The 27,516-nt window shown below is 55.4% G+C and overlaps 1 protein-coding gene across 1 annotated transcript; it reads left to right on the top strand.

Moving 5' to 3' along the window:
• Nucleotides 1-1,622: 1,622 nt before the first annotated feature.
• MIER2 (MIER family member 2) lies at nt 1,623-26,442 on the top strand. Its single transcript, XM_054396252.1, has 13 exons — nt 1,623-1,644; nt 5,932-6,019; nt 7,829-7,992; nt 8,720-8,845; nt 9,875-9,998; nt 11,100-11,209; nt 12,805-12,874; nt 15,742-15,893; nt 16,595-16,676; nt 17,383-17,477; nt 18,950-19,077; nt 23,875-24,011; nt 25,970-26,442. Exons 1-13 carry the CDS (start codon nt 1,636-1,638, stop codon nt 26,440-26,442), a joined length of 1,758 nt encoding a protein of 585 aa, XP_054252227.1. The 5' UTR covers nt 1,623-1,635.
• Nucleotides 26,443-27,516: the final 1,074 nt, after the last annotated feature.

Genomic DNA, 27,516 nt, shown 5'->3' with positions numbered 1-27,516 from the left:
TGAAGGAAGCCTTGGACTGCAGAGTTCCACAGCTGGCTTAAGGCAGAGGATGATCTTTCCTCGTAGAATCATCGAAATGTTTTGGTTGGAGAAGCTCTCTAAGATCTTTTTGAGTCCAACCATCAACCCAACCCCACCACGGCCACAAAACTGTGTCCCCAAGTGCCGTGGCCACACATCTCTTGAACACCTCCAGGGATGGGGACCCCACCAGCTCCCTGCATAACCTCGACCCATGGAACTCGGGCAGATGGTGAGATCTGGTGGGAAGTGTACCAGTGCCTCCTGCTAATGACATTGGCTGCTCATTAACACACCTTGAGGAAGGTGCTGCCCACTGGCCACGGCCAGCAGTGGCCTCCAGGTAAGGCAAAGTACTGCAGGAAGCCCTGGAGGTGTGCAGCATTGAGCAACAAAGCGTGCTGGAGGATTCATAGACCCATAAAATGGTTTGGATTGGAAAGGACCTTAAAGATTATCCAGTTCCAAACCCCTGCCATAGGCAGGGACACTTCCCACCAACCCAGGTTGCTCGAGGCATCATCCAACCTGGCCTTGAACACCTCCAGGGAGGGGGCACCCACAGCTTCCCTGGGCAACCTGTCCCAGTGTCTCACCACCAATAAGCTTCACAGAGGACAGCTTTGTGCTCTGGAAGCCTGTGGCAGGATTGAAGTGAACAAGCAAGTGCTTCCACAAGCACAGCTCTGGTGTTCTCCAAGTCCAGCCGTGGCAAGGAGCCAGGGAACAGTGTTCAGTGTTCACATTTCCATCCCTGCATGGCGGGAGCTGCTCCTGGGCTCCCACCCTGACCTCCCACCCTGACCTCCCTCTGCTGTGGCCACTAAATGAGACAGAAGTGACTTTGGCCAACACATTGCTCAGCCTGCAGGTTTTCTCCCTGCAGCTTTGTGACCTGATGAAGTGTTTTAAGAGTGTGGAGATCGTGGCTGTGAGCATCACCCTAGCCCCTGACACACAGTCCCTGGAGATCTGACCTGGTAGAGCTTGGCATGGGGCCATGGACACCCCCAGTCTGCCCTTGGTTGGTGCTAGTAGATGAGTGCCAGGGGTCCACGGGGCCACAGGGACACTTTATAAATAAAATCCTCCTTTCCACACCAATCAATGCCCCAGTGCCAGGCCAGGGCCCCGTCTCTGTGTGGTCACTCGATAGGGCTCTGCGGGCACCCGGAGTCGTGCAGCCCTTGAGGACCACGGCCCCGACGTGGCTTTGCCCGCGGATTTACGGCCCGGCCCGGCGCTGACTGCGGCCTCTCCTCCCGCTCCACGCCGGTTCCCGGGGATGCCGTTACCACCGCTCTGCACAAGCCCTCCGGCTCCTCGGGCCGAGGCCAGAACAACCTCCGGGAGGTGAGAGCGGCGCCCCGAGGCCCGAAGGACGCCCGGAAGCTGCCGCTAACGGGACGGGGCGGGGGGGGCCGACAGGGGAAAGCACGAACCGCCCAGCCCCCGCCCCGGGTCCCGGCGCCCCGGGCCCCGCTGCCGGCGCCCCACGCCCCTTCGCCCCGCCCCCCTGACCCCGCCCCCGGCCCCGCCCTCGCCGCCGCCGCAGCCAATCAGCGGCCGCCGCTGCATCCGGGGCTTGCGCCGCCCCGCCGTTCGCGCTCGGCCATGGCGGAGGTGAGTGCAGCCCCACCGGGGTCGTGCCGGGCCGGGCCTCGGCATTCCTGCCTTCCGCTTCCCGCCTCCCCTGGCTGGGTGGTGGTCCCGGGGGTCTCCCGAGCCTCGGCTGCCCGGGACTGCCTGCGGCCGGGGTTCTGAGGCCGCGGGGTGGATGGGCCGCCGGAGCTGGGCCCTCCGGGGCGGGGGGCACTTGGGCCGAGGGGCGGTGGGGCCCCGGGCGGTAGTGGGCCGACGGGCGGGGACGGCCCGGGGACGGATATGGGACGAGGCGCCTGGGCGGGACGTTGCGGGAGAGCTGGGGGAGACGGTGGGGCATAGGCGAGCCCGGGGAGCGGCACCGGCTCTGCCGTCCCGCCGGCACCGGAGGAGGCAGCAGCGGGGCCCGTGGCGGAGGGCCCGTGGCCGGACCTGCGGGAGAGGGCCCCGGGAGAAGCGCTCAAAAAGTGCTTTGAGACGAAGTAACCCGCCAGGGCTCCGGGGTTGGGCTGTGATGAGCGGTGCCGGGGGTCGGTGACCGGGGCAGCGGGGCTGGGCAAGCAGGAGCCCCCCGAGGCCTTGGTGCTGCAGGGGCCGATGGTGTCGGGGGCGGGCCGCGGGAGAGCTGGGGTCAGGGGGTGCAGAGCTGTCGGAAAGGAGCTCGCAGGGGCTGGGGGTAAAGAGGCAGGACCTGGGCAGCAGGAGAGCAAGCGAGGTCGGGAGCTGGGAATGGCAGAGGGCTGGGGAGGGTGGTGGGAACGACGTTTGGTGACAGGGATGGGGAGGATTGCCCAGCCGAGGGGGCCAGGGTGAGGCCACCCCTGTCTCCTGTCCCATTGTGGTGTTATGTTTGTCTTGGTGCATCCTGCAGACAGGCTGCTGCCATCTCTCCACCACGCTCATGGTTGGTGATACCATTCCCTGTGGGGTCTTCACATGTCCTTGAAATATCCCTTCCCTGTTGTCATGATTGTGGCACATCCATGCTTCGTTTCCATCGTGAGACCCTTGTGGTGACCACAGCGTGGCAAGAAGACACTAGGAAGGCATCAAGGCAGCTGCCTGCTCTGTTGAAGGCTCTCAGACAACTTCTGTTTGATGGCAAAGCTTTGCTCTTGTTTCAGCATTTTGATGAGGAAGATGCTGCCTGACCCATCCAGAAGGGTTTGGTTTTAGCTGCTACCCTTGGTGGAGCACCAAGGGTGCTGGGTTCATCTTGGCACATTGGTGGCAGGCAGCACCACAGGTCTGTGTCTTGGGGAGATCCAGGAGCTGTCACTGTCTCACAGAGGAGGTGTGAACTGTGGAGTGTCTCTGCTGTGACATGGCAAGGGCTTGCTGTTGGGGTGCTGGCTTCCCTGGGCAAGAGACGACCTCTGTGTCCTGTCCTCTGATCATTTTTTGCTCTCTCAGGTCCCACAGGACCCCATTTCTGTCCTTTCCACTTCCCTCTAGCTACACTGGGAGCTTGTGGAAAGCAGCCCCATCTCCAGCAGTATGGACAAGGTGGAGGAGCCAAGAACACTTCTCTCACCAAGTGTGAAATACATCTCAGAGCAGCTCAGGAAACCACATTAATTATTAAAGTGGTATCCCTGGAAAGGATTTTTTTTTCCCCCTCACTTCCTTGCAAAATCACTTTCAGTCTGAAAGATTTTTTTTTTTTTTTTTTTAACTCCAGTAGCTCTCTGGGCACACTCAGCCTTGCACTGGAGATGGCTTTGTCAGGGTAAAAAGCTCAGGCTCTGTGTTCTCTAAGATGTGGTTGTTGCTTTGTTCCATTTGCTCCAAGCCTGGGGTGCAGAGCTGAGGAGGGGAGTGCAGGAGTCACCCAGAAACACAAACAAATGGCCAACCCTTTGTGGAACTTTGGGGAGGAAGACTGCCTGAGAAGCAGAGATGTGGTGGTAGGAAGGCAACTGCTGGGAAACGTAAAAAAGAGATTTTTAAAAGATTTGAGCTCCTTTTTTTCCCCACCCCCTGTGATTAAGTGGCCCATGGATGTAGGAGCAATGTCAACCACCTCCCTGGGGCAACCTGTTCCACTGCTTCCACGGTGGTGCATCACACTGTGGAGTTCACCACTGTGACCTTTCATGGTGACCAGAGCTGTCACCAGCAACAGGAGCCATCTGCACCTCATCCAGGAACTGGAGATAACCTGCTGGTGCCTCAGGTGCTTTGTGTTGTGTTCTCTGCTTCCCCTGGGATGTTTGAAGTGTCAGGCTGCAGCCACCTCACCTTCCAACGATGCCACTCCACATCCTGTGGTGTTGGCCAGCAGTGGAATCAGGAAATGTTCTCTCTGCTGTTTCCAGCTTTAAGCCAGACCTTTCTCCCCTGCCCCTTCAGCTCTCCTCTTGGTGGATTGGTAAATGCTCCAAGGGATCTTTCAGTGAGGGTGTGGGATGGGCCATTGGCTTTGTCTCTCAGGTGCTGCTGCTTTTCTCAGCCCAAACACCTCAGAGCTGCTTGCTGGATGGTGACTCCAGCCCACAGCACTTCCCTCTCTTGCTCTGGTGATGCTTGGGGGACATGAACTCGTGGTTAGTTACTGAGTTGCCATCCTGTCCTGCTGACTGTTACTCCTCATTTCAGCACCTGATCATTAAAAGGAGATCTCCTCACTCCTGAAGTATTCTTGACATCTCCTCAAGCCAGCCCATCCACTCCTCTAACAGTTCCAGGCTTTGTTTTCCAAAGCCTGCAGCTCCTTATTGATCCCCCTGTGAAGGAGGCAACAATTGATCTCCAGATCATTGTCTTGGGTTGAAGAGTTCTGCAGATCACTGGAGCCTAGAAGGAATAAGTGTAGACCACAGCCTCACTTTTTCCATGGGGTTGTTGGCTTGGAAGGGTTTATCCAGGAGGGTTTGGTACTTGGTCATGTTCCAGCAGAGCCCCCACAAAGGGGCACTGACCCTTTCCTGAGTGGTGAAACCATTTCCTCCTCAAAGTGGAGGCTGCCCAAAGCCTTTCCACCCCCTTCTCCTTTCTTTATCCCATAAACTCCTCCTCCCTTTTCAGTGCTCACACTCCCCAGGCCCTGCCTGCAGCCAAAGTGGCCTCCAGTGGGGTTCTCTTGCTGCTGCTAATCAGACCCTTGGGGGTGGTGAATTGGCTCAGTTTGTGCTCCACCTGGACTAGAGGCATCCTCTTGTCACTGGGCCTGGTGGAGGGAGGAGCAGGAGTTTCCACAGCTGCTTTACAGATCCTTCCCCTCCCTCTCTCAGCCTTCCTTTCCTATGGCAGTGTCTGCCAGAGTGGTAATTATGCCTAGGAAACAGCTGCCTCTGGTCCTTGTGGGGCTTTGCCACCTGTGAGTGAACACCTGAGGGCACTAACTTGGAACTCAAAGTCTGGGGTGGCTTTTTTTGTTGTTGTTGTTTTGTTTTGTTTTGTTTTTGTTTTGTTGCTGGTGCTTGCTTCACTCTGTGCTTCAGGGATGAATTCTGCTGTGCAGCTGGACTGTCTCTGCTTTCAGGAGGTCTAAGAGCCTCTTAGTGAAGCACTGTAGGTGCTGCCCCAGCTCCCCCTGACTCAGTCAGGAGCAGTGGTGCAGGGCTGAGGTTAGTAATGGCTGAGGATCATCACAGCTGGGGACTGGGGGACTGGCACTGTGGTTTCCTTCTGCAGCTGGCTGCTCTCAGTCACCCAGAGGCATCAGTTAATGACCTGCTTGCTCCCTGCCCAGGCTCAACTTGATGAGCAGCACTTCCATGCCCAGCAGCCCAAGGAGCAGCAGATGTCCTGGGTTGCTTTCCAGGCCTCAGCTCAGACTGCTGCTGAACTCCTGACCCAGCTCTGAATGCAAGGTGCCTGTTCTCAGTGCCTACCTCCCCTGTGCCACTCACAGTCCTGCCCAGACTCCTTCCCTGCCTGCTGAGCTCTGAATTTCTTTGCTTACCCCTCTGAGCCCTCTGGAGGTGGTGAGGCTCTGGAGGGGACGGATCAGCTCAGGGGGTGCCTGCAGAGGCATGGCTTAGGGTCAGTGGCTTCCTCTTGAAGTGTCAGCCCTGAGATCTGAGGTCTGAAACTGGTCAGAGGATAAATAGTGGAGTGCTGGAGGTGCAAGAGGTGAGGTGGAAGAGCAGTGAGAGGCTGCTGGTGGATCTGGAGGAGCTGTTAACACACCTGAGCAGAGCTCTCTTTGCACAGCAGTCCCTAACACTGCCCTGTGTGGGCTCCTTGAAACCTTGGCTTTGAAATGAAGCTCATTGCAGTTGCTGGTGGGGTTGAGTGGGGCTGGAGGTGTGTCAGGTTGTTCAAGGAGAGATCTCTCAACCCTCTGTTTCTCTTTTCCTCAAGGCCTCAGTCGGCCGACAGAGTCCCAGGGTGGTGCCGTACCCAGCCCGCAGCCTATGTCCTGGAGAGCCTGGCCTTCAGACTGCAGCAGGTAGCCCCAACCCCTCTGTCTGTCTGTCTGTCTGTCTGCCCGCTGAGCTGATTTCCAGAAGAAACCAAGCTCCTGTGATCAGTCTGTCTGTTCCCTTCCTCCTCCCAGCATCTCCTGAACCTGTTGGTTCGTTCCCACCCCGCCCGACGCAGGAGGAGAGGCTTCAAGATGTTCAAGCTCCTACAAGTGTCCACTTCATAGGAGCAGAGAATTGTTTGGGTTGGAAAAGATCTCTTAAGGTCACTGAATCCAACTGTCAAGCTTAAGAGCACTGTAGCCATTAAACCATGTCCCCAAGTGCCATGTCCACGCCTCCAGGGATGGTGACTCCACCACCTCCCTGGGCAGCCTGTTCCAATGCCCCTTCCTGCAATCAGGAGTAATTATCCAAAGTGCCTAGAGGGAAGGAAAGGCTGCAGTGTGTGTGTCCACATGTTCTGACACTGGTGAATCAGAGAATTGTTAGGGTTGGAAGGTCCTCAAGGCTCAGCCAGTTCCAACCCCTCTGCCCTGGGCAGGGACACCTCACACCACAGCAGGTTGCTCACAGCCACCTCCAGCCTGGCCTTAAAAACCTCCAGGGAAGAGGCTTCCACCACCTCCCTGGGCAACCTGTGGCAGTCTCTCACCACCCTCATGGGGGAAAGTTCTTCCTCACATCCAATCTGAATCTCCCCATTTCTAGTTGTGCTCCATTCCCCCCAGTCCTATCCCTCCCTGACACCTTCAAAAGTCCCTCCCCAGCTTTCCTGGAGCCCCCTTCAGATCCTGGAAGGCCACAGAAATGCTCAGGAGCCCCTCAAGCTCAGCTTTCAGTCCCTTGTGGGGCTCAAATGTGATGAGAACCAGGTGCTGCCAATCAGCTCTCACAAAGTGACTTCTTTAGTGGTGCTCCCTGGCCCCCTCTCACTCCTTCCTACCTTCTTTCTTCCTCATCATGGATGCAGAGGGAGTTATCCCAAGCTTACAGAATCATAGAGTCAGTCAGGGTTGGAAGGGACCACAAGGTTCATCCAGTTCCAACCCCCCTGCCATGCCCAGGGACACCTCATACTACATCAGGCTGGCCAGAGCCTCATCCAGCCTGGCTGCAAACACCTCCAGGGATGGAGCCTCAACCACCTCCCTGCACAACCCATTCCAGGCTCTCACCACTCTCAGGGTGAAGAACTTCTTCCTCACCTCCAGCCTGAATCTCCCCACTTCCAGCTTTATTCCATTCCCCCCAGTCCTGTCACTCCCTGAGAGCCTAAAAAGTCCCTTCCCAGCTTTCTTGGAGCCCCCTTCAGATCCTGGAAGGCCACAAGAAGGTCTCCTGGGAGCCTTCTCTTCTCCAGCCTGCACAACCCCAACTCTCTCAGTCTGTCCTCATAGGAGAGCAGCTCCAGCCCTCTGCTCATCCTGGTGGCCCTTCTCTGGACACCTTCCAGCATGTCCATAGCCCTCTTGTAACAGAGGTTCAGAACTGGACACAGAGCTCCAGGTGTGGTCTGAGCAGAGGGGCAGAATCCCCTCCCTGGCCCTGCTGGCCACACTTCTCCTGCTGCAGCCCAGGCTCTGCTTGGCTCTCTGGGCTGCAAGTGCTCCCTGCTGGCTCCTGCTGAGCTTCTCCTCCCCCAGCACCCCCAAGTCCCTCTCCTCAGGGCTGCTCTCCAGCCAGTCCCTGCCCAGCCTGGATTTGTGCTTGGGATTGCCTCCACCCAGCTTCAGGACCTTGCCCTTGGTCTTGTTGAACCTCCTGCTCGTTTTTGGCCTCAAAGATTTGGTCCAGGGTGGTGCTAGGGTCCCAACTTCTTCTGCTCCCTGCAGTTGTGTCAATGGGCTCAGCTGATCACCGCCTGAACCTCGCTGAGATCCTCTCCCAGAACTACGGCGTGCGGGAGGAAAGGGAAGATGATGATGATGATGATGATGCTGCTCAGGAGAAGCAGAAGTCTTTAGAAGAGCTGGAGAAGAGTTTCAATGCATCTCAGGTAAAGGCAGCAAGGGGGAGGGAAAGGGCAGTGACCTGCTGTGGGGTGGTTTTGGTTGGTTTGTTTGCTTTGTCTGGCACCAAAGGTTTTTTTGTGAGAAACTCTTCTTTAGGTCTCCCCATGAAGGGGTCTTGAGGTTGTGCTTGGATGGGGAGGAAGAGGTTTAGGCAGTGGGGGACAGGAGGAAAGGTTGCAGTCTGGCTCAGGCACTCTGCCAAGGTGGTCTTGGCTATGGAGCCATCAGCTGTGTGTTCCTTGCCTGTCTGGCAGTGGAGGAACCACAGAGGTGAGCTGGTGGTGGCCACAGAGACCTCAGTGAGACACAGAGTGTGTGTGTGTGGCCTTGCCTGACACAGGCTGTGCCTTCAGGTCAGGCACAAGACTCAGGATTTCCTCCTTCCCTTCCTCTCTGTAAACACAGTTGTGCTGTCTGGCATCTCTCTGTTCAGCAGGGTAAAAAGGAACAGATTCCAAAACGCCTTTGGCTCTGTTGCCCTGTGCTGAAAGCTCCTGGCCCCCTCACCCCTGGGAAGCACAGGTTGGGGGGGAGGGGGGGGTTCAGGGAGTGCTGATGGATGCTGCCTCCTGCATCATCCAAGGCACATCAGAGCCTCCAGAAGAGCAGAGCTGCCTTGGCTGCCTCTGCCTGGCTCTGTGTCTGCTGCAGCTGCTGCTGCACTTGGTGCTTGTCCCACTCCTGATGAAGCTTTGTCCTCCTCTTGCTCAGAGCAGTGAAATGCCATTTGAGGAGCTGCTGGCACTGTATGGCTATGAGGGCTCTGACCCCATCTCAGAGCAGGACAGTGAGAGCAATGATATTACTCCAAATCTCCCTGATATGACTCTGGATAAGGTAAGAGCAGCTCTGTGGGTCTGGGGGTGTCCTGCTGGGCTGTCTGCACTTTGAGGGGGTTCTAGTAGCTCTCTTCAGGTGGGGTTTGACTAGTGCCAGGGAAAGAAAGGGCCTGCCTGGTGCTGGCATCCCAGTGAGGGACCACCAGCTGCAAGGGATGCTTAGAGGAGAGTAGAAAAAGGATGGATCAGAGATTGGAGAAGGAGACTGGAGCAGGGTGTGCTGGTTGGAGGCCAGACAGATCCTCTCTTGCCCCGAGAGGGACAAAAGGCAGTTTCAAACCATCACACAGGGCAGATTGAGGACAAACTTCTTCACAATGAGGGTGGTGAAAATACTGAAGAAGGTTGCCCAGAGATGTGGTAGAAGCCTCATCCCTGGAGATGTTCAAGGTCAGACTTGATGGGGGGACCCTGATGTAGTGGGAGAGGTCCCTGCTGACTTGCAGGGGAGGTTGGACAAGATGACCCTGGGGGGGTCCCTTCCAACCTGCTGCGTTCTGAGATTCCCTGAAAGGATAACTGCTTTCAGAAGAACACTGTAAAAAAAAAAAAAAACAAACCTCTCCATGGACCTTGGGTTACAAAATCTCTGCCTGTAGCTGTAGATCTGTGGAGAGTCAGGGAAGGTTTGGCTCTTCCTGGGTGAAGCTGCTCTGGCTGAAGTCTGGAGAAAGCTTTTTCTCATTCCTTCCCAGATCTTTGAGGTGTTTGCTGTGAGTGGAGCACTACAGAAAGGGCCACTTGCTTGTCCTCTCTCTGGCTTCCAGAGGAAGCTTCTCTTGACACTTCCAGAAGGGCTGCTAGGGAATAAAATCTGGAAGTGGTGGGAGAGAGAGAGAGAGAAAGAGAATCTGTCCTGGGCCAAGCTGTGGGAGGGTGAAGGAGACCCTACGGACGCGACCACGCTTGGCCAGAAACGCTTTGCTCTAGGCCTCACCCCACCTCATTTCTGCTTTTATTTGGATTTTAAAACTTTTTTTTTTGTTTTTTTTTTCTTTTTCTGTCACTTTCTTGTTGTTGTTAAAAGGAACAAATAGCCAAGGATTTGCTTTCAGGGGAAGAAGAGGAGGAGACACAGTCTTCAGCTGACGACCTGACTCCATCCGTCACGTCCCACGACGCCTCGGACCTCTTCCCAAACCAGCATGGCTGTATGTGTCCCCTGCTTCCTCCCTGCTTGCTTTTCACTCAGATCTGATCAGCTAGGGCAGGGCAAGAATGTTTTGGGGTGGTTTGTTTGGTTTGGTTGGGTTTTTTTTTTCCCCCCCACTCTGTGTTTTTTGTCACTTGGTTTCCTGAGATCGGGTTTTCCGCTTTTCCTTCGGGGTGCTGCAGGTGAAACCTGAGTGTTAGCAGGGGAGACACTGGAACAGGTTGGGGCTGTTCTGCCTGGAGCAAAGAAGGCTCCAGGGAGAGTTTAGAGCAGCTTTTCAGTACCTGAAGGGAGCTACAGGAGAGCTGGGGAGGGACTTTTTGATAAGGGCTGGGAGTGACAGGACGAGGAGCAATGGCTTTGAGCTAGTTGAGAGTAGAGATGGGGAAGGAATTCTTGCCAGGGAGGGTGGGGAGACACTGGAAGGTGTTGCCCAGGGATGTGCCCTCCCTGGAGGTGTTGAAGGCCAGGTTGGATGAGGTTTTGAGCAGCCTGGGCTGGTGGAAGATCTCCCTGCCCCATGGCTAGGGGACTTGAAACTGGAGGATCTTTTAAGATCCCTTCCAACCCATTCTGTGAATCTGAGTGGTGGGGCTGAGGGGAGAATTGTCTTCAGCTGTAACTCACAACACTGAGAGTGAGAATGGTTTTGCTACCAGCTGTAAATGCAGTCTGAGAGCTCAGTACCTGGTCTGACATCTCCAGATGTGTGGCCATGGTTTAGTGGCCATGGTGGGGGTAAGCTGCTGATCTTAGAGGCTTTTTCCAACCCAGACAGCTCTGTGACTCTCTGAACCAATTCAGTGGCATCAGTGGGGTGATGTGTCCTGGCACTTCCCAAATATTGGAATCCATGGGGAACCAAAGTGCAGGAGAGACTCAGCCTGAAGTGAGCCTCCTTTCTTCTGCAGAATGAGGGAGTCTGAGCTCCCTGGCTTAGGGGCAAGCGTGCAGATCCTTGTGCTTAAAGGGAGCAACTGAAAATAGTTGGGGAGGAGGGGGGTGAGCCTGCAGGCTTAGCAGGATAAAAAGTGAAGGGGAGAGAGAGGTGAGAGGCACCAACATCTCATAACCACAGCTCTTTGCCTGTCCCACAAAGCAAACAACTTCCTTGCTGATGAAGACAAAGAGCCCTGCTCATCTCCATGTGCTTCCTCCATGGCTGAGGATTCAGAGGAGGATTCCATCCCATCCAACGAGTGTAAGAAGGTAAAGGATCTGAGGGTGTTGGGAAGAGAACCAGGACAGAGTGCCCCTGAGGCTGAGGAGGGCACAACACCAAAGCCTTTTGGTATTTCCCTCAAGAAATTATCTGGGCTTGGATTGTTTTTTGGTTTGTTTTTTTTTTGGTTTGTTTTTTTTTTGGTTTGGTTTTTTTTTTGGTTTGGTTTTTTTTTTGTTTGGTGTTTTTTTTTTGTTTGGTTTGGGTTTTTTTTTGGTTTGGTTTGGTTTTTTTTTGGTTTGGTTTGGTTTTTTTTTGGTTTGGTTTGGTTTTTTTTTGGTTTGGTTTGGGGTTTTTTTGGTTTGGTTTGGGTTTTTTTTGGTTTGGTTTGGGTTTTTTTTGGTTTGGTTTGGGTTTTTTTTGGTTTGGTTTGGGTTTTTTTTGGGTGTGGTTTGGGGTTTTTTTTGGTTTGGTTTGGGTTTTTGTTTGGTTTGGTTTGGGGTTTTGTTTGGGGTTTGGTTTGGGGTTTGTTTGGGTTTGGTTTGGGGTTTGTTTGGGTTTGGTTTGGGGGTTTTTTTGGGGTTTGGTTTGGGGTTTTTTTTGGGGTTTGGTTTGGGGTTTTTTTTGGGTTTGGTTTGGGGTTTTTTTTGGGGTTTGGTTTGGGGTTTTTTTTTGGGTTTGGTTTGGGTTTTTTTTTGGGTTTGGTTTGGGGTTTTTTTTGGGGTTTGGTTTGGGGTTTTTTTTGGGGTTTGGTTTGGGGTTTTTTTTTGGGTTTTGTTTTGGGTTTTTTTTTGGGTTTGGTTTGGGGTTTTTTTTTGGGTTTTGGTTTGGGTTTTTTTTGGGTTTGGTTTGGGGTTTTTTTGGGGTTTGGTTTGTTTGGGTTTTTTTTTGGGGTTTGGTTTGGTTTGGTTTTTTTTTGGTTTGGTTTGGTTTTTTTTTTTGGTTTTTTTTTTTTTGGGGTTTTTTTTTTTGGGTTTTTTTTTTTTTTCGTTTTTTTTTTTAACTTTTACTTTTGCTCAGCACCTTGTGTTGTGTTGGGAGGTGGTGGCAGATGTGGGGTTACAGGAGGGCTTGCTTAAATACCAGCTTGAAATGTGCACCTGAAATGAATCTCCTGCTTCAGAGCTGGGAAAAAAAAAAAATTGCTGCTGTGCCTTGGTTAAATCAAAACTGCAGCCTGTAGCCCTATAAAGGTGAAATGCTGTGCAGTGTTCCCCTCAGGATTTATTGGGGGGGGGGGGGGAAGGAGGAATGGGGTGGGAGGGAACTCTTCTCAGGAAAGAGAGGAGCAGGCTTCCAGATCCATCCTGGTTGTGAAGGTTACAGGAGAGCCTTCTGCATTTCTTTATCTCCTGCCTTAGCTGTTTGCCATATATCTACAACATTAACACTATGGAAATGCCTGAGGTCCCCAAGGGATCAGCTGGTTCACAGTAAATCTTCTTAGTTGCCCTATAATGTAGGCAGCTTCCCTAGAAGTGAATAGTGGCAGTGAGGGGGGACTGCTGCTGATCCATAAATGGGCCTCATGGTGTCGTGGTCCCTAAATCACAGAGTCCCTCAGCTGCCTCTACAGAGCATTTTCCATTTCAATTTCCCCTCTCTCTCTCTCTCTCTCTCTCTTTCCCTGGTGATATTTCAGGAGATCATGGTTGGACCTCAGTACCAAGCTGCTGTTCCCATCCTCCATTTAAGCAGGCATGGTGAGAAAGGTAAGGCTCCCTGCTCTGTGTGTGGGTGTAGGGTGCTGGCCTGGGTGTTGATGGGGCCCTGCTGCCCCAGTGCTGCTCCATGGCTCTGAGCTTGGCACCTCTCAGTGTTGGCACCAACATTTACAGCTAATCCTGAGCTGGCTTTAAACTCTCCTGGTGGAAGAGGGCTGGGAGTGCAGCTTGGAGGGGCTGGGAGTGCAGCTTGGAGGGGCTGGGAGTGCAGCTTGGAGGGGCTGGGAGTGCAGCTTGGAGGGGCTGGGAGTGCAGCTTGGAGGGGCTGGGAGTGCAGCTTGGAGGGGCTGGGAGTGCAGCTTGGAGGGGCTGGGAGTGCAGCTTGGAGGGGCTGGGAGTGCAGCTTGGAGGGGCTGGGAGTGCAGCTTGGAGGGGCTGGGAGTGCAGCTTGGAGGGGCTGGGAGTGCAGCTTGGAGGGGCTGGGAGTGCAGCTTGGAGGGGCTGGGAGTGCAGCTTGGAGGGGCTGGGAGTGCAGCTTGGAGGGGCTGGGAGTGCAGCTTGGAGGGGCTGGGAGTGCAGCTTGGAGGGGCTGGGAGTGCAGCTTGGAGGGGCTGGGAGTGCAGCTTGGAGGGGCTGGGAGTGCAGCTTGGAGGGGCTGGGAGTGCAGCTTGGAGGGGCTGGGAGTGCAGCTTGGAGGGGCTGGGAGTGCAGCTTGGAGGGGCTGGGAGTGCAGCTTGGAGGGGCTGGGAGTGCAGCTTGGAGGGGCTGGGAGTGCAGCTTGGAGGGGCTGGGAGTGCAGCTTGGAGGGGCTGGGAGTGCAGCTTGGAGGGGCTGGGAGTGCAGCTGGAGGGGCTGGGAGTGCAGCTTGGAGGGGCTCAGTGAAAACAGGTTTGGAGGAGGGGGTCTCAGCTGGAGACCCAGGGAAGGAAGCCCCTCTGCAGATTTCTTTCCCTGATTTATTTCCCTCTGTCATCTTTGAGCAGCCAGAGCTATTTGCATTCAGTGCTTCCTGGTGCTGGCTGGTTCCAGTTTGGGAGGATGTCTGCAGAGGTGCCTTGAATCATAGAATCAGAGAGTCAGAGGTGTTGGAAGGGACCTCTGAAGATCAGTGAGTCCAACCCCCCCCTGCCAGAGCAGCAGCACCCAGGGCAGGTCACCCAGGAACACATCCAGGTGGGGCTTGGAAGCCTCCAGAGAAGGAAACTCCACAACCTCTCTGGGCAGCCTGCTCCAGGCCTCCAGCACCCTCACCCCAAAGAAGTTTCTCTTCGTGGTGAGGTGGAACTTCCTGGCTTCCAATCTGTGTCCTCTGCCCCTTGTCCTGTCACTGAGTGCCACTGAAAAGAGCCTGGCCCCTTCTTGCCACCCACCCTGCAGGTATTTATGGACAGTGATAAGATCTCCTCTCAGCCTTCTCTTCTCCAGGCTAAGCAGCCCCCAAGTCTCTCACCTTTTCCTCATCACAGAGCTGTTCCAGTCCCTTCATCATCCTCATAGCCTCCACTGAACTCTCCCCAGTAGCTCCTTGGCCCTCTTGAGCTGAGCAGCCCAGAGCTGTTCTCAATCCTCCAGCCGTGGTCTCACCAGGGCAGAGGCAGAGCAGGGAAAGAAGGCGGAGCAGAAATGACCTGGAACTCATTTCACACTTAGTGCAACACTACAGCAGCTGCTTGAGTTTCTGAAAGAGAGAGCTGACCAAAAGCCACATCCTCAGAAATCTCTTCCTTCCTCCTTTGTTGGTTTTGGTTTGGTTTTTGTTTGTTTGTTTGTTTTTAATCCTGGCTGACTCCGAGTGAATTAAAGGAGCCCCAAGTTCCCAGCTCTGCAGGTACTCTTTCAGGTTTACCCAACAGACTTCTCAGAACTTTTCACTGCTGCTTGCTCTCAGCCTTCTCTTTGAAGGCCACAGATTTCCTTTTCCATAACCTGGGTGCTTGCCACCAGGGTGAAATGAAATGGAACTGCCAGGAAGATCCCTCTGGGGTCTGTTACACCCTCTCTGTAGTGCCTCTGACCTGATTTTAGTGATTCTGCAGGGCAGCAGAGTTGGGTCCTCTGCCTGTAGGAAGGAGTTAAGTACAGAGGGTGCTGATATTTTTATCTGACTAGAACAATTTCAGTGTTTCTGGGTGGTTTTTTATCTCCTTGCTTCTCCTCTGTGCTGTTGTTTCACTGAATCTCTGCCTTGTTCTGTGCTCCCAGGACTCAGAGCCTTGAAAGCTGGAAGGGGGTGGGAATCACTATGGGATTGTCTGCTCCTATGGGTGGAGCAGCACCTGGAGGAGCTGGCACAGGGGAGGGACAGCCTTGGTGCTGCTTTGGTTGGTGTCTGGGTCAGGGCTGCAGCTCAAAGCTGCCTTCACCTCCCACTCCTTCTGTTTACTGTGTGCCGGAAGAGACATCTCAGAACCTAGGGGGGAGGTTAATTGCCAGGATCAAGGAATCAAAACAACAACCTTGGAGAATGTGGTGAGCAAAACCCTGTCAGTCAGCCCTTCTGGAGATGAGGGAAGCAAAGCTGAGCTTGTGCTTAGGCCTCTGAAAGAGGTACAGAAAAGTTATCCGCCTCCAGAAGCAGGAGGGGAGATGCAGCACCTCCAGAGATCAGAGAATCCTTTGGGTTGGAAAAGCTCTCTGAGATCATCCAGTCCAACCAGCAACCCAACACCCCCGTGGCCATCAAGAAAACATCCCCAGGTGCCATGTCCATGTGTTTCTTGAACACCTCCAGGGATGGAGACTCCACCACCTCCCCGGGCAGCCTGCTCCAGTCCCTCACCGCTCAATCAGTTGTCACCTCTCTTAGTGCCAGGTTGGAGGACCAAGCAGATCTCCTCCTTCCTGTCTCTCCCATGCAGAACAGGGGCAGAATTCTCTGATGAGCTTATTTCAGTGCCTTTCTTTGTTTCTGCTAGCCTATGAGAATGAAGATCAGCTGCTTTGGGACCCAAACATCCTCCCTGAGAGAGAGGTGGAAGAGTTCCTGTACCGCGCCGTGAAGCGGCGCTGGGATGAGCTCTCCAGCAGCAGCCTGCCGGAAGGGGAGATGGTGAAGGACAATGAGCAGGTGCTTGGAGGGTTGTGGGGGGACTTTTTTTTTGCACCCCACAGATGGTGCTGGTGTAACAGTGCAGTGTTTCCTACAGAGCTCTCAAGTGAGAGACTCAATCAAAAGAGAATGAGACCTCAATCCAGTGGTGGTGGTCTTCCCCTCGGTGGATGAGTGAGGGAGTGCTCCTCAGCTGCAGATTCAGGAGGCTGTGGGGAGGCTGGAAAGGGCAGGAAGGGATCTGCCCCATAGGGCTGTCTGGCTTGGAACTTTCCTTTCCTTTGCCATGTTTGTGGGAAGCATGTGACAGCTTGGGCAAGAAGAGGGATGGGGATGGCTTTGTGTTCTCCCAGCGTCCCAAACTCTGAGCCAGAGCTTGCAGCAAGAACCTCCTCTTGGATCTGCCCATGGTCTGAGGTCCTCTTTGAAGCCAGCAGAAGATCAAACATTTGGCTAAACCACTTCAGAGCAGTTCATCTTCTCACTCAGAGTCACTCCTGCAACCTGCAGAGCTGCTGGGGGCAACTCCCGGCTTGTCAGGCCCAGTGCCTTGGCCCAGTGGGCAGATGGTGGAGGTGGGGGTTAGTGGAGAGTGGCTGCTGGGGGAAAAAAAAAAAAAAAAAAAACAACAAAGTTAAGTTTTCTGAGACCCATGTGAGCCATGAGCAGGTTGTGTGGCTCAGGTACATGCTGTGAGTAACCTGCTTGTTGTTTCCCAGGCTTTGTATGAACTGGTCAAGTGCAACTTCAATGCAGAAGAGGCACTGAGGAGGCTACGATTCAATGTGAAGGTGATCAGAGGTGAGGACCAATCCTCCCTCCCTTCCTCCCTCCCTCTTTTTCCCCTCTTTTCCCCCTCCCCTCCCTCATTTTTTCCCCCTCCCCTCCCTCATTTTTTCCCCCTCCCCTCCCTCATTTTTTCCCCCTCCCCTCCCTCATTTTTTCCCCCTCCCCTCCCTCATTTTTTCCCCCTCCCCTCCCTCATTTTTTCCCCCTCCCCTCCCTCATTTTTTCCCCCTCCCCTCCCTCATTTTTTCCCCCTCCCCTCCCTCATTTTTTCCCCCTCCCCTCCCTCATTTTTTCCCCCTCCCCTCCCTCATTTTTTCCCCCTCCCCTCCCTCATTTTTTCCCCCTCCCCTCCCTCATTTTTTCCCCCTCCCCTCCCTCATTTTTTCCCCCTCCCCTCCCTCATTTTTTCCCCCTCCCCTCCCTCATTTTTTCCCCCTCCCCTCCCTCATTTTTTCCCCCTCCCCTCCCTCATTTTTTCCCCCTCCCCTCCCTCATTTTTTCCCCCTCCCCTCCCTCATTTTTTCCCCCTCCCCTCCCTCATTTTTTCCCCCTCCCCTCCCTCATTTTTTCCCCCTCCCCTCCCTCATTTTTTCCCCCTCCCCTCCCTCTCTTTTTTTTTTTCCCCTCCCCTCATCAACCCTCATAGAACTCTTCTTTTTTTTTTTTTTTTTTTTTTTGGATACTGTACATCTCCCATTCCTCTTCCTTTCTCCTGTAGATGAACTTTGTGCCTGGAGTGAGGAAGAGTGTAGGAACTTTGAACATGGCTTCAGGGTCCATGGGAAAAACTTCCACCTTATCCAAGCCAACAAGGTGAGGAGGTTTGCTCCTGTGCCCCCACTGAGGGGGCAGGGGGGGGTGGAGGAGGCACCAAATGTGATGCAGGAGGTTGAGGACCGCTGAATTCCCACCCCAGGCTGTGTGTGGGCTCTGCTCTGCCTGATTTTCCAGGTGGGAGAAGTCACAACCACCCCTGACCTGCATGAGTGATGTCAGTTAATTCCTGGTTAGCCCTTGCTGGAGTCTCAAAAGTTCCTTCCAAACCCTCAGCCCTTGCAGTACTTCTGTGACTGAGTGAGTGGAGCCGTGTGGATGTTCTGTGAAAGTCCCCCCCGGGGGTCCTTGAGAATGCAAGGGGCCTGCTGTAGGGAGAGCTGGGCCCCGAGGACACAGAGCTGCTGTGCTGGGAGTTGTGCTGCCCCTCCCTGGCTGCCCCTCCCTCCCTCTCTCCCTGGCTGCCCCTCCCTCCCTCTCTCCCTGGCTGCCCCTCCCTCCCTCTCTCTCTGGCCGCCTCTCGCTCCCTCTCTCTCTCTGGCCGCCTCTCGCTCCCTCTCTCTCTCTGGCCGCCTCTCGCTCCCTCTCTCTCTCTGGCCGCCTCTCGCTCCCTCCCTCTGTCCCTCCCTCTTCCCCTCTCTGGCCGCCCCTCCCTCCCCCTCTCCCCCCCTCTCTCTCTTGGCCGTCCCTCCCTCCCCCTCTCCCCCCCTCTCTCTTTGGCCGTCCCTCCCTCCCCCTCTCCCCCCCTCTCTCTTTGGCCGTCCCTCCCTCCCCCTCTCCCCCCCTCTCTCTTTGGCCGTCCCTCCCTCCCTCTCTCTTTGGCCGTCCCTCCCTCCCTCTCTCTTTGGCCGCCCCTCCCTCCCTCTCTCTCTGGCCGCCCCTCCCTCCCTCCCTCCCTCTCTCTCTGGCCGCCCCTCCCTCCCTCTCTCTCTGGCCGCCCCTCCCTCCCTCCCTCTCTCTCTGGCCGCCCCTCCCTCCCTCCCTCTCTCTCTGGCCGCCCCTCCCTCCCTCCCTCTCTCTCTGGCCGCCCCTCCCTCCCTCCCTCTCTCTCTGGCCGCCCCTCCCTCCCTCTCCCCCTCTCTGGCCGCCCCTCCCTCCCTCTGTCCCTCCCTCTCCCCCTCTCTGGCCGCCCCTCCCTCCCTCTCCACATTCACCTGTGCCACTGGAGGGTCCTGCACACACCCTCCTGTGCCTGACCCCAGCAGTTTGCTGCGGGTGACCTCTTCCCATGGCCTCCCGGGAGACCCCTCCGAAGCTTCTTCTGTCCTGCAAGCTTAGACCTCTCCGTAGCGACGCAGCTCAACTCCAGCCATGCTTTTTTTTTTTTTTTTTTTAACCTTCCCCCCCACCCCCACCTCTCCTGCCTCCCGACGGGAAAGGAGACTCCGCGAGGAGCTAAGAAAAAAAAACCAAAAAAATACAAAAAAAAAAAAAAAAACCAAACAAAACCACCCACCCAAACAAAACAAACTGGATCCTGAGCTTGGATGCGGTCTGCTCTTGATCCTCAGGTCCGTACCAGGTCCGTGGGGGAGTGTGTGGAGTATTACTACATGTGGAAGAAGTCGGAGCGCTACGACTACTTCACCCAGCAGACTCGGCTGGGAAGGAAGAAGTACGTCCTCCACCCTGGAGCCACGTGCGTGGAATATTCTCACACTAACACTAGTAACCTCGGGGTTGGGGGGGTGTGGGGGTGGGGGGGAAAAAAAACAAAAAAAAACAAAAAAAAACCCCTCTCAGAACAACCCAAAACTCCCTCTCCTGGCGAGCGGAGGAAGCTGCCCCCGGGTCCTGCCTAGGGAGGTGAGGGTCGGATCCTAAGAAAGGAGGGGAAGGGGAAAGGGGAAAAGCTTCTTCCTGGTAAAAGGTTCTCAGGTTGCCCGAGGAGATGGTGGAGTCAACCTGGAAGGGGGTTTTTTAACTGCAGGGGAAGGGTTTTTTTTAAACACTTTGGAGGGGGCTTTAAGTGCCCTGGAGGGGGCTTTAAGTGCCCTGGAGGGGGCTTTAAGTGCCCTGGAGGGGGCTTTAAGTGCCCTGGAGGGGGCTTTAAGTGCCCTGGAGGGGGCTTCAGACTCCTTGGAAGGGGTTAAAGCAACCTGGAGGGGGCTTTAAGTGCCCTAGACGGAGCTTTAGACTCCTTGGAAGGGGTTAAAACACCCTGGAGGGGGCTTTAAGTGCCCTGGAGGGGCTTTTTAGACTCCTTGGAACGGGTTAAAGCAACCTGGAGGGGGCTTTAAGTGCCCTGGAGGGGCTTTTTAAACTCCTTGGAAGGGGTTAAAGCACACTGGAGGGGGTTTTAAGTGCCCTAGAGGGGGCTTTAGACTCCTTGGAAGGGGTTAAAGCAACCTGGAGGGGGCTTTAAGTGTCCTGGAGGGGGCTTCAGACTCGTTGGAAGGGGTTAAAACACCCTGGAGGGGGCCTTGAACTGCCTCAAGGGGGCTTTAGACTCCTTGGAAGGGGTTAAAGCAACCTGGAGGGGGCTTTAAGTGCCCTGGAGGGGCTTTAAGTGCCCTGGAGAGGCTTTTTAAACTCCTTGGAAGGGGTTAAAGCACACTGGAGGGGGCTTTAATTGCCCTGGAGGGGGCTTTGAACTCCTTGGAAGGGGTTAAAGCATACTGGAGGGGGCTTTGAACTGCCTGGAGGGGGCTTTAGACTCCTTGGAAGGGCTTAAAACACCCTGGAGGGGGCTTTAAGTGCCCTGGAGAGGCTTTTTAAACTCCTTGGAAGGGGTTAAAGCACACTGGAGGGGGCTTTGAACTGCCTGGAGGGAGCTTTGGACTCCTTGGAAGGGGTTAAAGCAACCTGGAGGGGGCTTTAAGTGCCCTGGAGAGGCTTTTTAAACTCCTTGGAAGGGGTTAAAGCACACTGGAGGGGACTTTGAACTGCCTGGTGGGAGCTTTGGACTCCTTGGAAGGGGTTAAAGGAACCTGGAGGGGGCTTTAAGTGCCCTGGAGGGGGCTTTGAACTCTTTGAAAGGGGTTAAAGCAACCTGGAGGGGGCTTTGAACTGCCTGGAGGGGGCTTTAGACTCCTTGGAAGGGGTTAAAGCAACCTGGAGGGGGCCTTGAACTGCCTGGAGGGGGCTTTAGACTCCTTGGAAGGGGTTAAAGCAACCTGGAGGGGGCCTTGAACTGCCTGGAGGGGGCTTTAGACTCCTTGGAAGTGGTTAAAGGAACCTGGAGGGGGCTTTAAGTGCCCTGGAGGGGCTTTTTATACTCCTTGGAACAGGTTAAAGCAACCTGGAGGGGGCTTTAAGTGCCCTGGAGGGGCTTTTTAAACTCCTTGGAAGGGGTTAAAGCACACTGGAGGGGGCTTTAAGTGCCCTGGAGGGGGCTTCAGACTCGTTGGAAGGGGTTAAAGCAACCTGGAGGGGGCTTTAAGTGTCCTGGAGGGGGCTTCAGACTCGTTGGAAGGGGTTAAAACACCCTGGAGGGGGCCTTGAACTGCCTCAAGGGGGCTTTAGACTCCTTGGAAGGGGTTAAAGCAACCTGGAGGGGGCTTTAATTGCCCTGGAGGGGGCTTTGAACTCCTTGGAAGGGGTTAAAGCATACTGGAGGGGGCTTTGAACTGCCTGGAGGGGGCTTTAGACTCCTTGGAAGGGCTTAAAACACCCTGGAGGGGGCTTTAAGTGCCCTGGAGAGGCTTTTTAAACTCCTTGGAAGGGGTTAAAGCACACTGGAGGGGGCTTTGAACTGCCTGGAGGGAGCTTTGGACTCCTTGGAAGGGGTTAAAGCAACCTGGAGGGGGCTTTGAACTGCCTGGAGGGGGCTTTGAACTCCTTGGAAGGGGTTAAAGCAACCTGGAGGGGGCTTTAAGTGCCCTGGAGGGGGCTTTAAGTGCCCTGGAGGGGGCCATGAACTGCCTGGAGGGGGCTTTAGACTCCTTGGAAGTGGTTAAAGGAACCTGGAGGGGGCTTTAAGTGCCCTGGAGGGGGCTTTAAGTGCCCTGGAGGGGGCCATGAACTGCCTGGAGGGGGCTTTAGACTCCTTGGAAGTGGTTAAAGGAACCTGGAGGGGGCTTTAAGTGCCCTGGAGGGGGCTTTAAGTGCCCTGGAGGGGGCCATGAACTGCCTGGAGGGGGCTTCAGACTCCTTGGAAGGGGTTAAAGGAACCTGGAGGGGGCTTTAAGTGCCCTGGAGGGGGCTTTGGACTCCTTGGAAGTGGTTAAAACACCCTGGGGGGGGCTTTAAGTGCCCTGGAGGGGGCTTTGAACTCCTTGGAAGGGGTTAAAGGAACCTGGAGGGGGCTTTAAGTGCCTTGGAGAGGCTTTTTAAACTCCTTGGAAGGGGTTAAAGCACACTGGAATGGGCTTTGAACTGCCTGGAGGGAGCTTTAGACTCCTTGGAAGGGGTTAAAGGAACCTGGAGGGGGCTTTGAACTGCCTGGAGGGGGTTTTTAACCCCTCTGGAATGGTTTTAAAGGCCCTGGCTGGGGTTTGAATGCCCTGGAGGGGCTTTAAACCCCTCTGGAAGGGTTTTAAGCCCCCCTGGAAAGAGGTTTTAAGTTCCCTGGAAGGGGTTTAAAACCCCCTCTGAAGGGGGTTTGAACCCCCCTGGAAGGGTTTGAAAGCTGTGTGGATGTGGTTTAGTGGTAGAGGCTGGGCAGGAGTGGTGGCATTGTGAGCTCTAGGGGAGGGGTTGGCTGGGATGATCCTGCAGGAAGGCTGCAGAGGGACATTTCCTAAGGGAAAAGGGGTTTGAAGCTGAGGGGGAGCAGGGTTAGAGTGGAGCTGAGGGAGAAGTTCTTCAGTCTGAGGGTGGTGAGACTCTGGCACAGGCTGCCCAGGGAGGCTGTGGCTGCCTCCTCCCTGGGGGTGTTGAAGGCCAGGCTGGATGAGCAGCTGAGTCTGGTTGAGAGATGTCCCTGCCCATGGCAGGGAGGTTGGAGCAGATGATCTCTGGAGGTCCTTTCCAACCTGAGCCATTCTCTGCTATCTTCCACCCTCACCCCTTCTACGACCCTGTGGATTTTAACCTCCCGGTGAAAATTTCAGCTGCAGAGGCCAGGTTGGATGAGAGAGACCTTGAGCAACCTGGGCTGGTGAGAGGTGGGGTTTGGAGCTGAAGGATCTTGCAGCTCCCTTCCAACCCAACCCATTCTGTGACTCTGTGAAATCTCCTCTGCACCTTCTGCTCCAGGAGGCTTCTGGGGAGGAGGAGGGAGCATTGCTGGATGTGCTCAGAACACAACCCCTGATAAGCATGGGGAGGGGAGATAAAGCAATTATTTGCTTGGCTGTGGACTTCCTTGTGTCAGAAAACTCTGACTTGTGCCAGGCATAAACACATCCACACAATCCAAGGTTAAGGTCAGGGATCCATGGCTGATCTTGGGAAATAACTCAGCTGAGTGAGGTTTTGGGAAGGAAGCTTCCTTGAAGTTCAAAAACAGACTCTTTCTGGGAGGGGTTGGAACCTGAATTAATTTCTTTCCCTGCTGCCACACTGGGAGGTAAATTCTTTTCCTTCTTAGATCCGCGCTGGTTGCAGCAAATCCTTTTTGGAACAGATTTGCCACAGGAATGTTTCAAAAGGTCAAAAAGCAATATTGCAGTTGGATCAGTTGGAAAAGATTTAGGTGAAGTTGTAGATTTTGATGGGTTTGAGGGTTGGGGGGGGGGAGAGGGAGGGGTTCTGTAATTCTTGTGCAAGACCTGAAATCTCCAGTGGGAAATCTCAGAGTAGGAGGGGAGTTGGGGAGGGAATATTTTTCTCATCCACTTGCTTTTTGCTGGCACACAAACAGTGGCACAACCATTCTGGGAAGGTGGCAGCTCCCTGGGGGAGGAGGGGAGAGTGTTTGGCCTTTTTGTTTTGCTCTGGGGGGAAGGCTCAGGGAGCTGGGGCACAGCTCTTGGGTTTGCAGCACCACAGAGCCCCTCCTGCTTTGTCACAGGCTGGGTTCAGCCTCTCTGTCTTTACTGCAGGGTCTGAAGTGGGGCTCTGCAGGCACAGAAGGGGTGGAGGCTGATTGACAGTGAGGTCTTTACAGTCCTAGGGAGACCTTAGAGCAGCCTTCCAGTACCTGGAATGGGCTCCAGGAGAGCTGGGGAGGGACTTTGGACAAGGGTTGGGAGTGACAGGACGAGGAGCAATGGCTTTGAGCTGGGAGAGGGGAGGTTGAGAGTGGAGATGAGGAAGAAATTGTTGAGAGTGAGGGTGGGGAGACCCTGGAACAGGTTTCCCAGGGAGGTTGTGGATCTCCCCTCCATGGAGATGCTCAAGGCCAGGCTGGATGAGGCCTTGAGCAACCTTGTGCTGGTGGGAGGTGTCCCTGCCCATGGCAGGGGGGGGTGTCGGTGCTGATCTTGCAGGTCCCTTCCAACCCAACCTGTTCTGTGATTTGTGGATGGAAATTGAATCCTGGTTGTGTTTTCCCTGCCTGTGGCTCTCTGCCTGGCAGGGGGTGGCAGTGGCTCTCTGTCTTTCCCCACAGGGACTACACTGACAACGACCTGGATGGGGCTGAGGTGGAGAACACCACTCGGTCTCGGAGCTCCCCACCAATTCCCTCTGCCACTGGCTGCCTGGATTCCCACTTTGGGCAGGATCAGATAGCAATAGAGAGCACAGGTAACTCCCTCCTCTTCTGGCACCCCCTGGGGGTACCTCCTCTCCCTCACCTGGTGGCACAAACCCTCCTCTGCCTGTCTCCTGTTGTCCAGCCCTTGCTCTTCTCCCTGCGCCTCACCAGTGAGCTCCCTTGGTGCTGTGCCACACACCAGCCCTGGGTGGGTTTTGTGGTGACCAAAGGGGACTTGGATTCTTCATACTGACCAGCAGAGGCTTCAAAAGAGTTTCTCCTCCTCTGGGCTCAGAGAGGTGGCCTAAGTCATTCCCAGAGGAGGATTTGCACCATCTCTGGGGCAGCTGAATTAGCTGCTTGTAGTGCACCAATGCAGACACCAGACACAGGCAGCTCCTTGGGAGGCTGAGTGAAGGCACCAGAGGTCAGGATGTGTCCCTGATCTGCTTCCAGGGAGATCTGGCTGTGAGAAGACTCCCAGAGCTCATTCCCTTCATCGTCCCATCACAACCAAGGGCTTTGTGCAGGCACCTCCCAAGGGTTGTTAGCTTTGGGAGTGGGGACAGGACTTAGACACTCTGAGAGAAGCCAAACCCTCTGTGAGGTTCCCTTTAATTCCCATAGAAACTCTGCTGGCCTCCCAGCTGCTGTCTGCACCTTTGCCTTTCCTCCCTGCTGGCAGGGACCTTGCTTCCTAGTGAGGAAGCTCAGGAAGGGTGGGATGGAAGGAGCAGGCAGTGAGGTGGATCAGGAACTGGTTACAAGACAGAGTTCCCAAGAGTGGTGATCAATGGTGCCAGGTCCAGCTGGAGAGCTGTAACCAGTGGAGTCCCCCAGGGATCAGTGCTGGGCCTGGTGCTGTTCAACGTCTTCATCAATGACATTGATGAGAGGACAGACAGACAGACAGAGTCTGCTCAGCAACTTGACACCAACCTGGGAGGCTGGGCTGAGGCAGCTGAAGGCTGTGTGGCCATCCAGCAAGACTTGGACAGACTGAGAGCTGGGCACAGAGGAACCAAATGAGGTTGAACAAGGACAAGTGCAGAGTCCTGCAGCTGGGGAGGAAGAACAAATTGCAGCAGGACAGGCTGGGAGGGGAGCTGCTGGAGAGCAGGGACCTGGGAGTGCTGGTGGAGAACAAGTTCTGCATGGGACAGCAATGTGCCCCTGTGGCCAAGAAGGCCAATGGGAGCCTGGGGTGTATTAAGAGGTGTCCAGAAGGTCCAGGGAGGTTCTCCTTCCCCTCTACTCTACTCTGCTGAGACCTCATCTTGAGTACTGCCTTCAGTTCTGGGCTCCCCAGTTCAGGAGGGACAGGGACCTGCTGGAGAGGGTCCAGCAGAGGGCTAGGAGGATGCTTAGGGGAGTGCAGCACTGCCTGGTGAGGAGAGGCTGAGGGACCTGGGGCTGCTTAGTCTGGAAAAGAGAAGACTTAGAGGGGATTTAACAAACATTTAGAAATGTCTGAGGGCTGGGGGTCAGGAGGGAGGGGACAGGGACAGCCTCTGCTCACTTGCTGGGATAGGACAAAGAGCAATGGATGTGAGCTGCAGCACAGGAGGTTCCTCCTCAACACCAAGGGGAACTTCTTCACTGTGAGGCTCACAGAGAACTGGAGCAGGCTGCCCAGAGAGGTTGTGGAGTCTCCTTCTCTGGAGCCTTTCCAGCCCCATCTGGATGTGTTCCTGTGTGCCCTGAGCTGGATTCTCTGGTCCTGCTCTGCCAGGGGGGTCGGACTGGCTGATCTCTTCGGCTCCCTTCCAACCCCTGCCATCCTCTGCCCCTGTGATAAGGACACATTTGTGCCCCCACACAGACCCTGCTGTGCTTAGGCTGGCTTCAGCTGGCTGCTGTGTGTTACACCCTCCCTCCAGCTGTTTTATTCCCCCCCCCCCCCCCCCTCACTTCCTACCTCCCATCCTTTCTTCCTCCCTCTCCTAACTGTTACTTTTTTTTTTTCCCCCCCTGCCCCATTTCCCCGGGGTTGGGGTGAAACACGCAGAACCCCTGAGCGTGGAGAGCACAGCCTGCAGCCTGGGCAGCATCAGTGAATCAGGGCAGGGCTATGAGTGCAGCACCCCCTCAGAGACCAACTGCTCCTTCGACCCCACGGAGGAGACCTCCTCGGCTGCCACCTCCGCGCCCTGCCCGCGGCACAGCAGTGCCGCCGCCGCCCCCCCGGAGCCAGGGCTCTACCCTTTGCCAGCAGCAGGACTGGCAGAGGAGAAGCAGGAGACGTTGCAGAGCTCTGGGGAGAGGATAAGCATGGACTTCACTCTGCCTGCAGACATTAACCAGGGTTTGCCTTTAATTGCTGGCCCGGTGGATTTGGACAGAGACCCAGAGGCCCCTGCGCAAGTGTCCTTAGCGGTCACAGAGTTCGGCCTCCTTGGCATTGGAGATGTAAATAGTTTCCTGACTGCTCACCAGGCTTGCCCAGCACCTGTGGCTCACTCAGAGCCTTTGTCTCAGTGAGAGTCTCCTGTCACAAACTTGTCACACAGACCCCCAGCAAGGACTCGGACCCGACTCGAGTGAACTCCTGGGGCTTGCGCTGTTCCCTACGGACGGTTTGGAGCTGTCGGTCGGAATCTGTCTTTCCATCCTCCTTGTTCCAAGGCTACAGTGAAACCAAACACCCTTCCTGCTCCAGTGTGCTCTGACAGCATCCCCACGAAGCCTTGGTGGCTGGCTGTGATGAGGAGGAGAGGAGGTCCAGCACCCCCTGTTCTGTTGAGCAGGTGTCACCCCCCGGTGATGCCAGGCTCCTTGGAGAGTCCCTGCCTGGGGACAGGGAAAAATATCCCTGGGCCACAGTGGGGTGGTCAGCACTGGCAGTGGAGCTGCAGCAGCAGTGCTGCAGGGGCTGGGGTGGAGGATGCAGCCTTTGGAGGTGCAAGAGCTGCAGGAGCACACAGGGAGCATGGGCCCCACCCTGGCTGGGGGAGTGGTTTGAGGGCACAGCGATGCTAAAGGACTCTTGGTCCCTCAGAGTGTGCAGCAGAAGTTGTTCTCCTCCCTTCCCCACAGCCACCCTGCCCTCCAGAGCTGTGGGTCCAGTGCATGGCTGCTCCCCAGCCCCTCACAGCTCTGCTCTCAGCTGCGGGTGGGGTGGGGTCTGGCCCAGGGTTGGGAAGGGGCACAGTGTGGTGGTGTGGGTAGCCCTGTGTGCCCCTTGGGGCCTTCTCCCCTTCCCTCACTGTGCTTGGGCTGTGGGGAGGGCTGGCACTGGGTGTAAGAGGAGTTTCTAAGCCCACAAAGTGATGCTGGCCCCAGGGTGGGGGAGTTCCTGGTGGGGAATGGTTTGATCCTTGCTGAGCACTGCAGGGCAGAAGAAAACCTCTGCAGCTGCCCAGCTGTCAGCTGGGGCCAGGAGGTCATCACTCAGCTCCCAGCACAGCAGTGCTAGAACTGAGCCCCAGGCAGGAGTTCAGAGTGGTCCTGCTCGTCCTGGCCCCTTTCTGCCACGACCAGGAGCTGTTTTCTGAGAGGAAAGCAACTGCCCCAAGCAGGGAGGTGCCAAGGGTGGCCCTTGCATGGCAGGGAGTG

This window comes from Indicator indicator, chromosome 36, assembly GCF_027791375.1.
Source record: "Indicator indicator isolate 239-I01 chromosome 36, UM_Iind_1.1, whole genome shotgun sequence".
NCBI lineage: Eukaryota > Metazoa > Chordata > Aves > Piciformes > Indicatoridae > Indicator > Indicator indicator.
The sequence above is the reverse complement of the archived record's forward strand: the minus strand, read 5'-3'. Positions and strand labels throughout refer to the sequence as shown.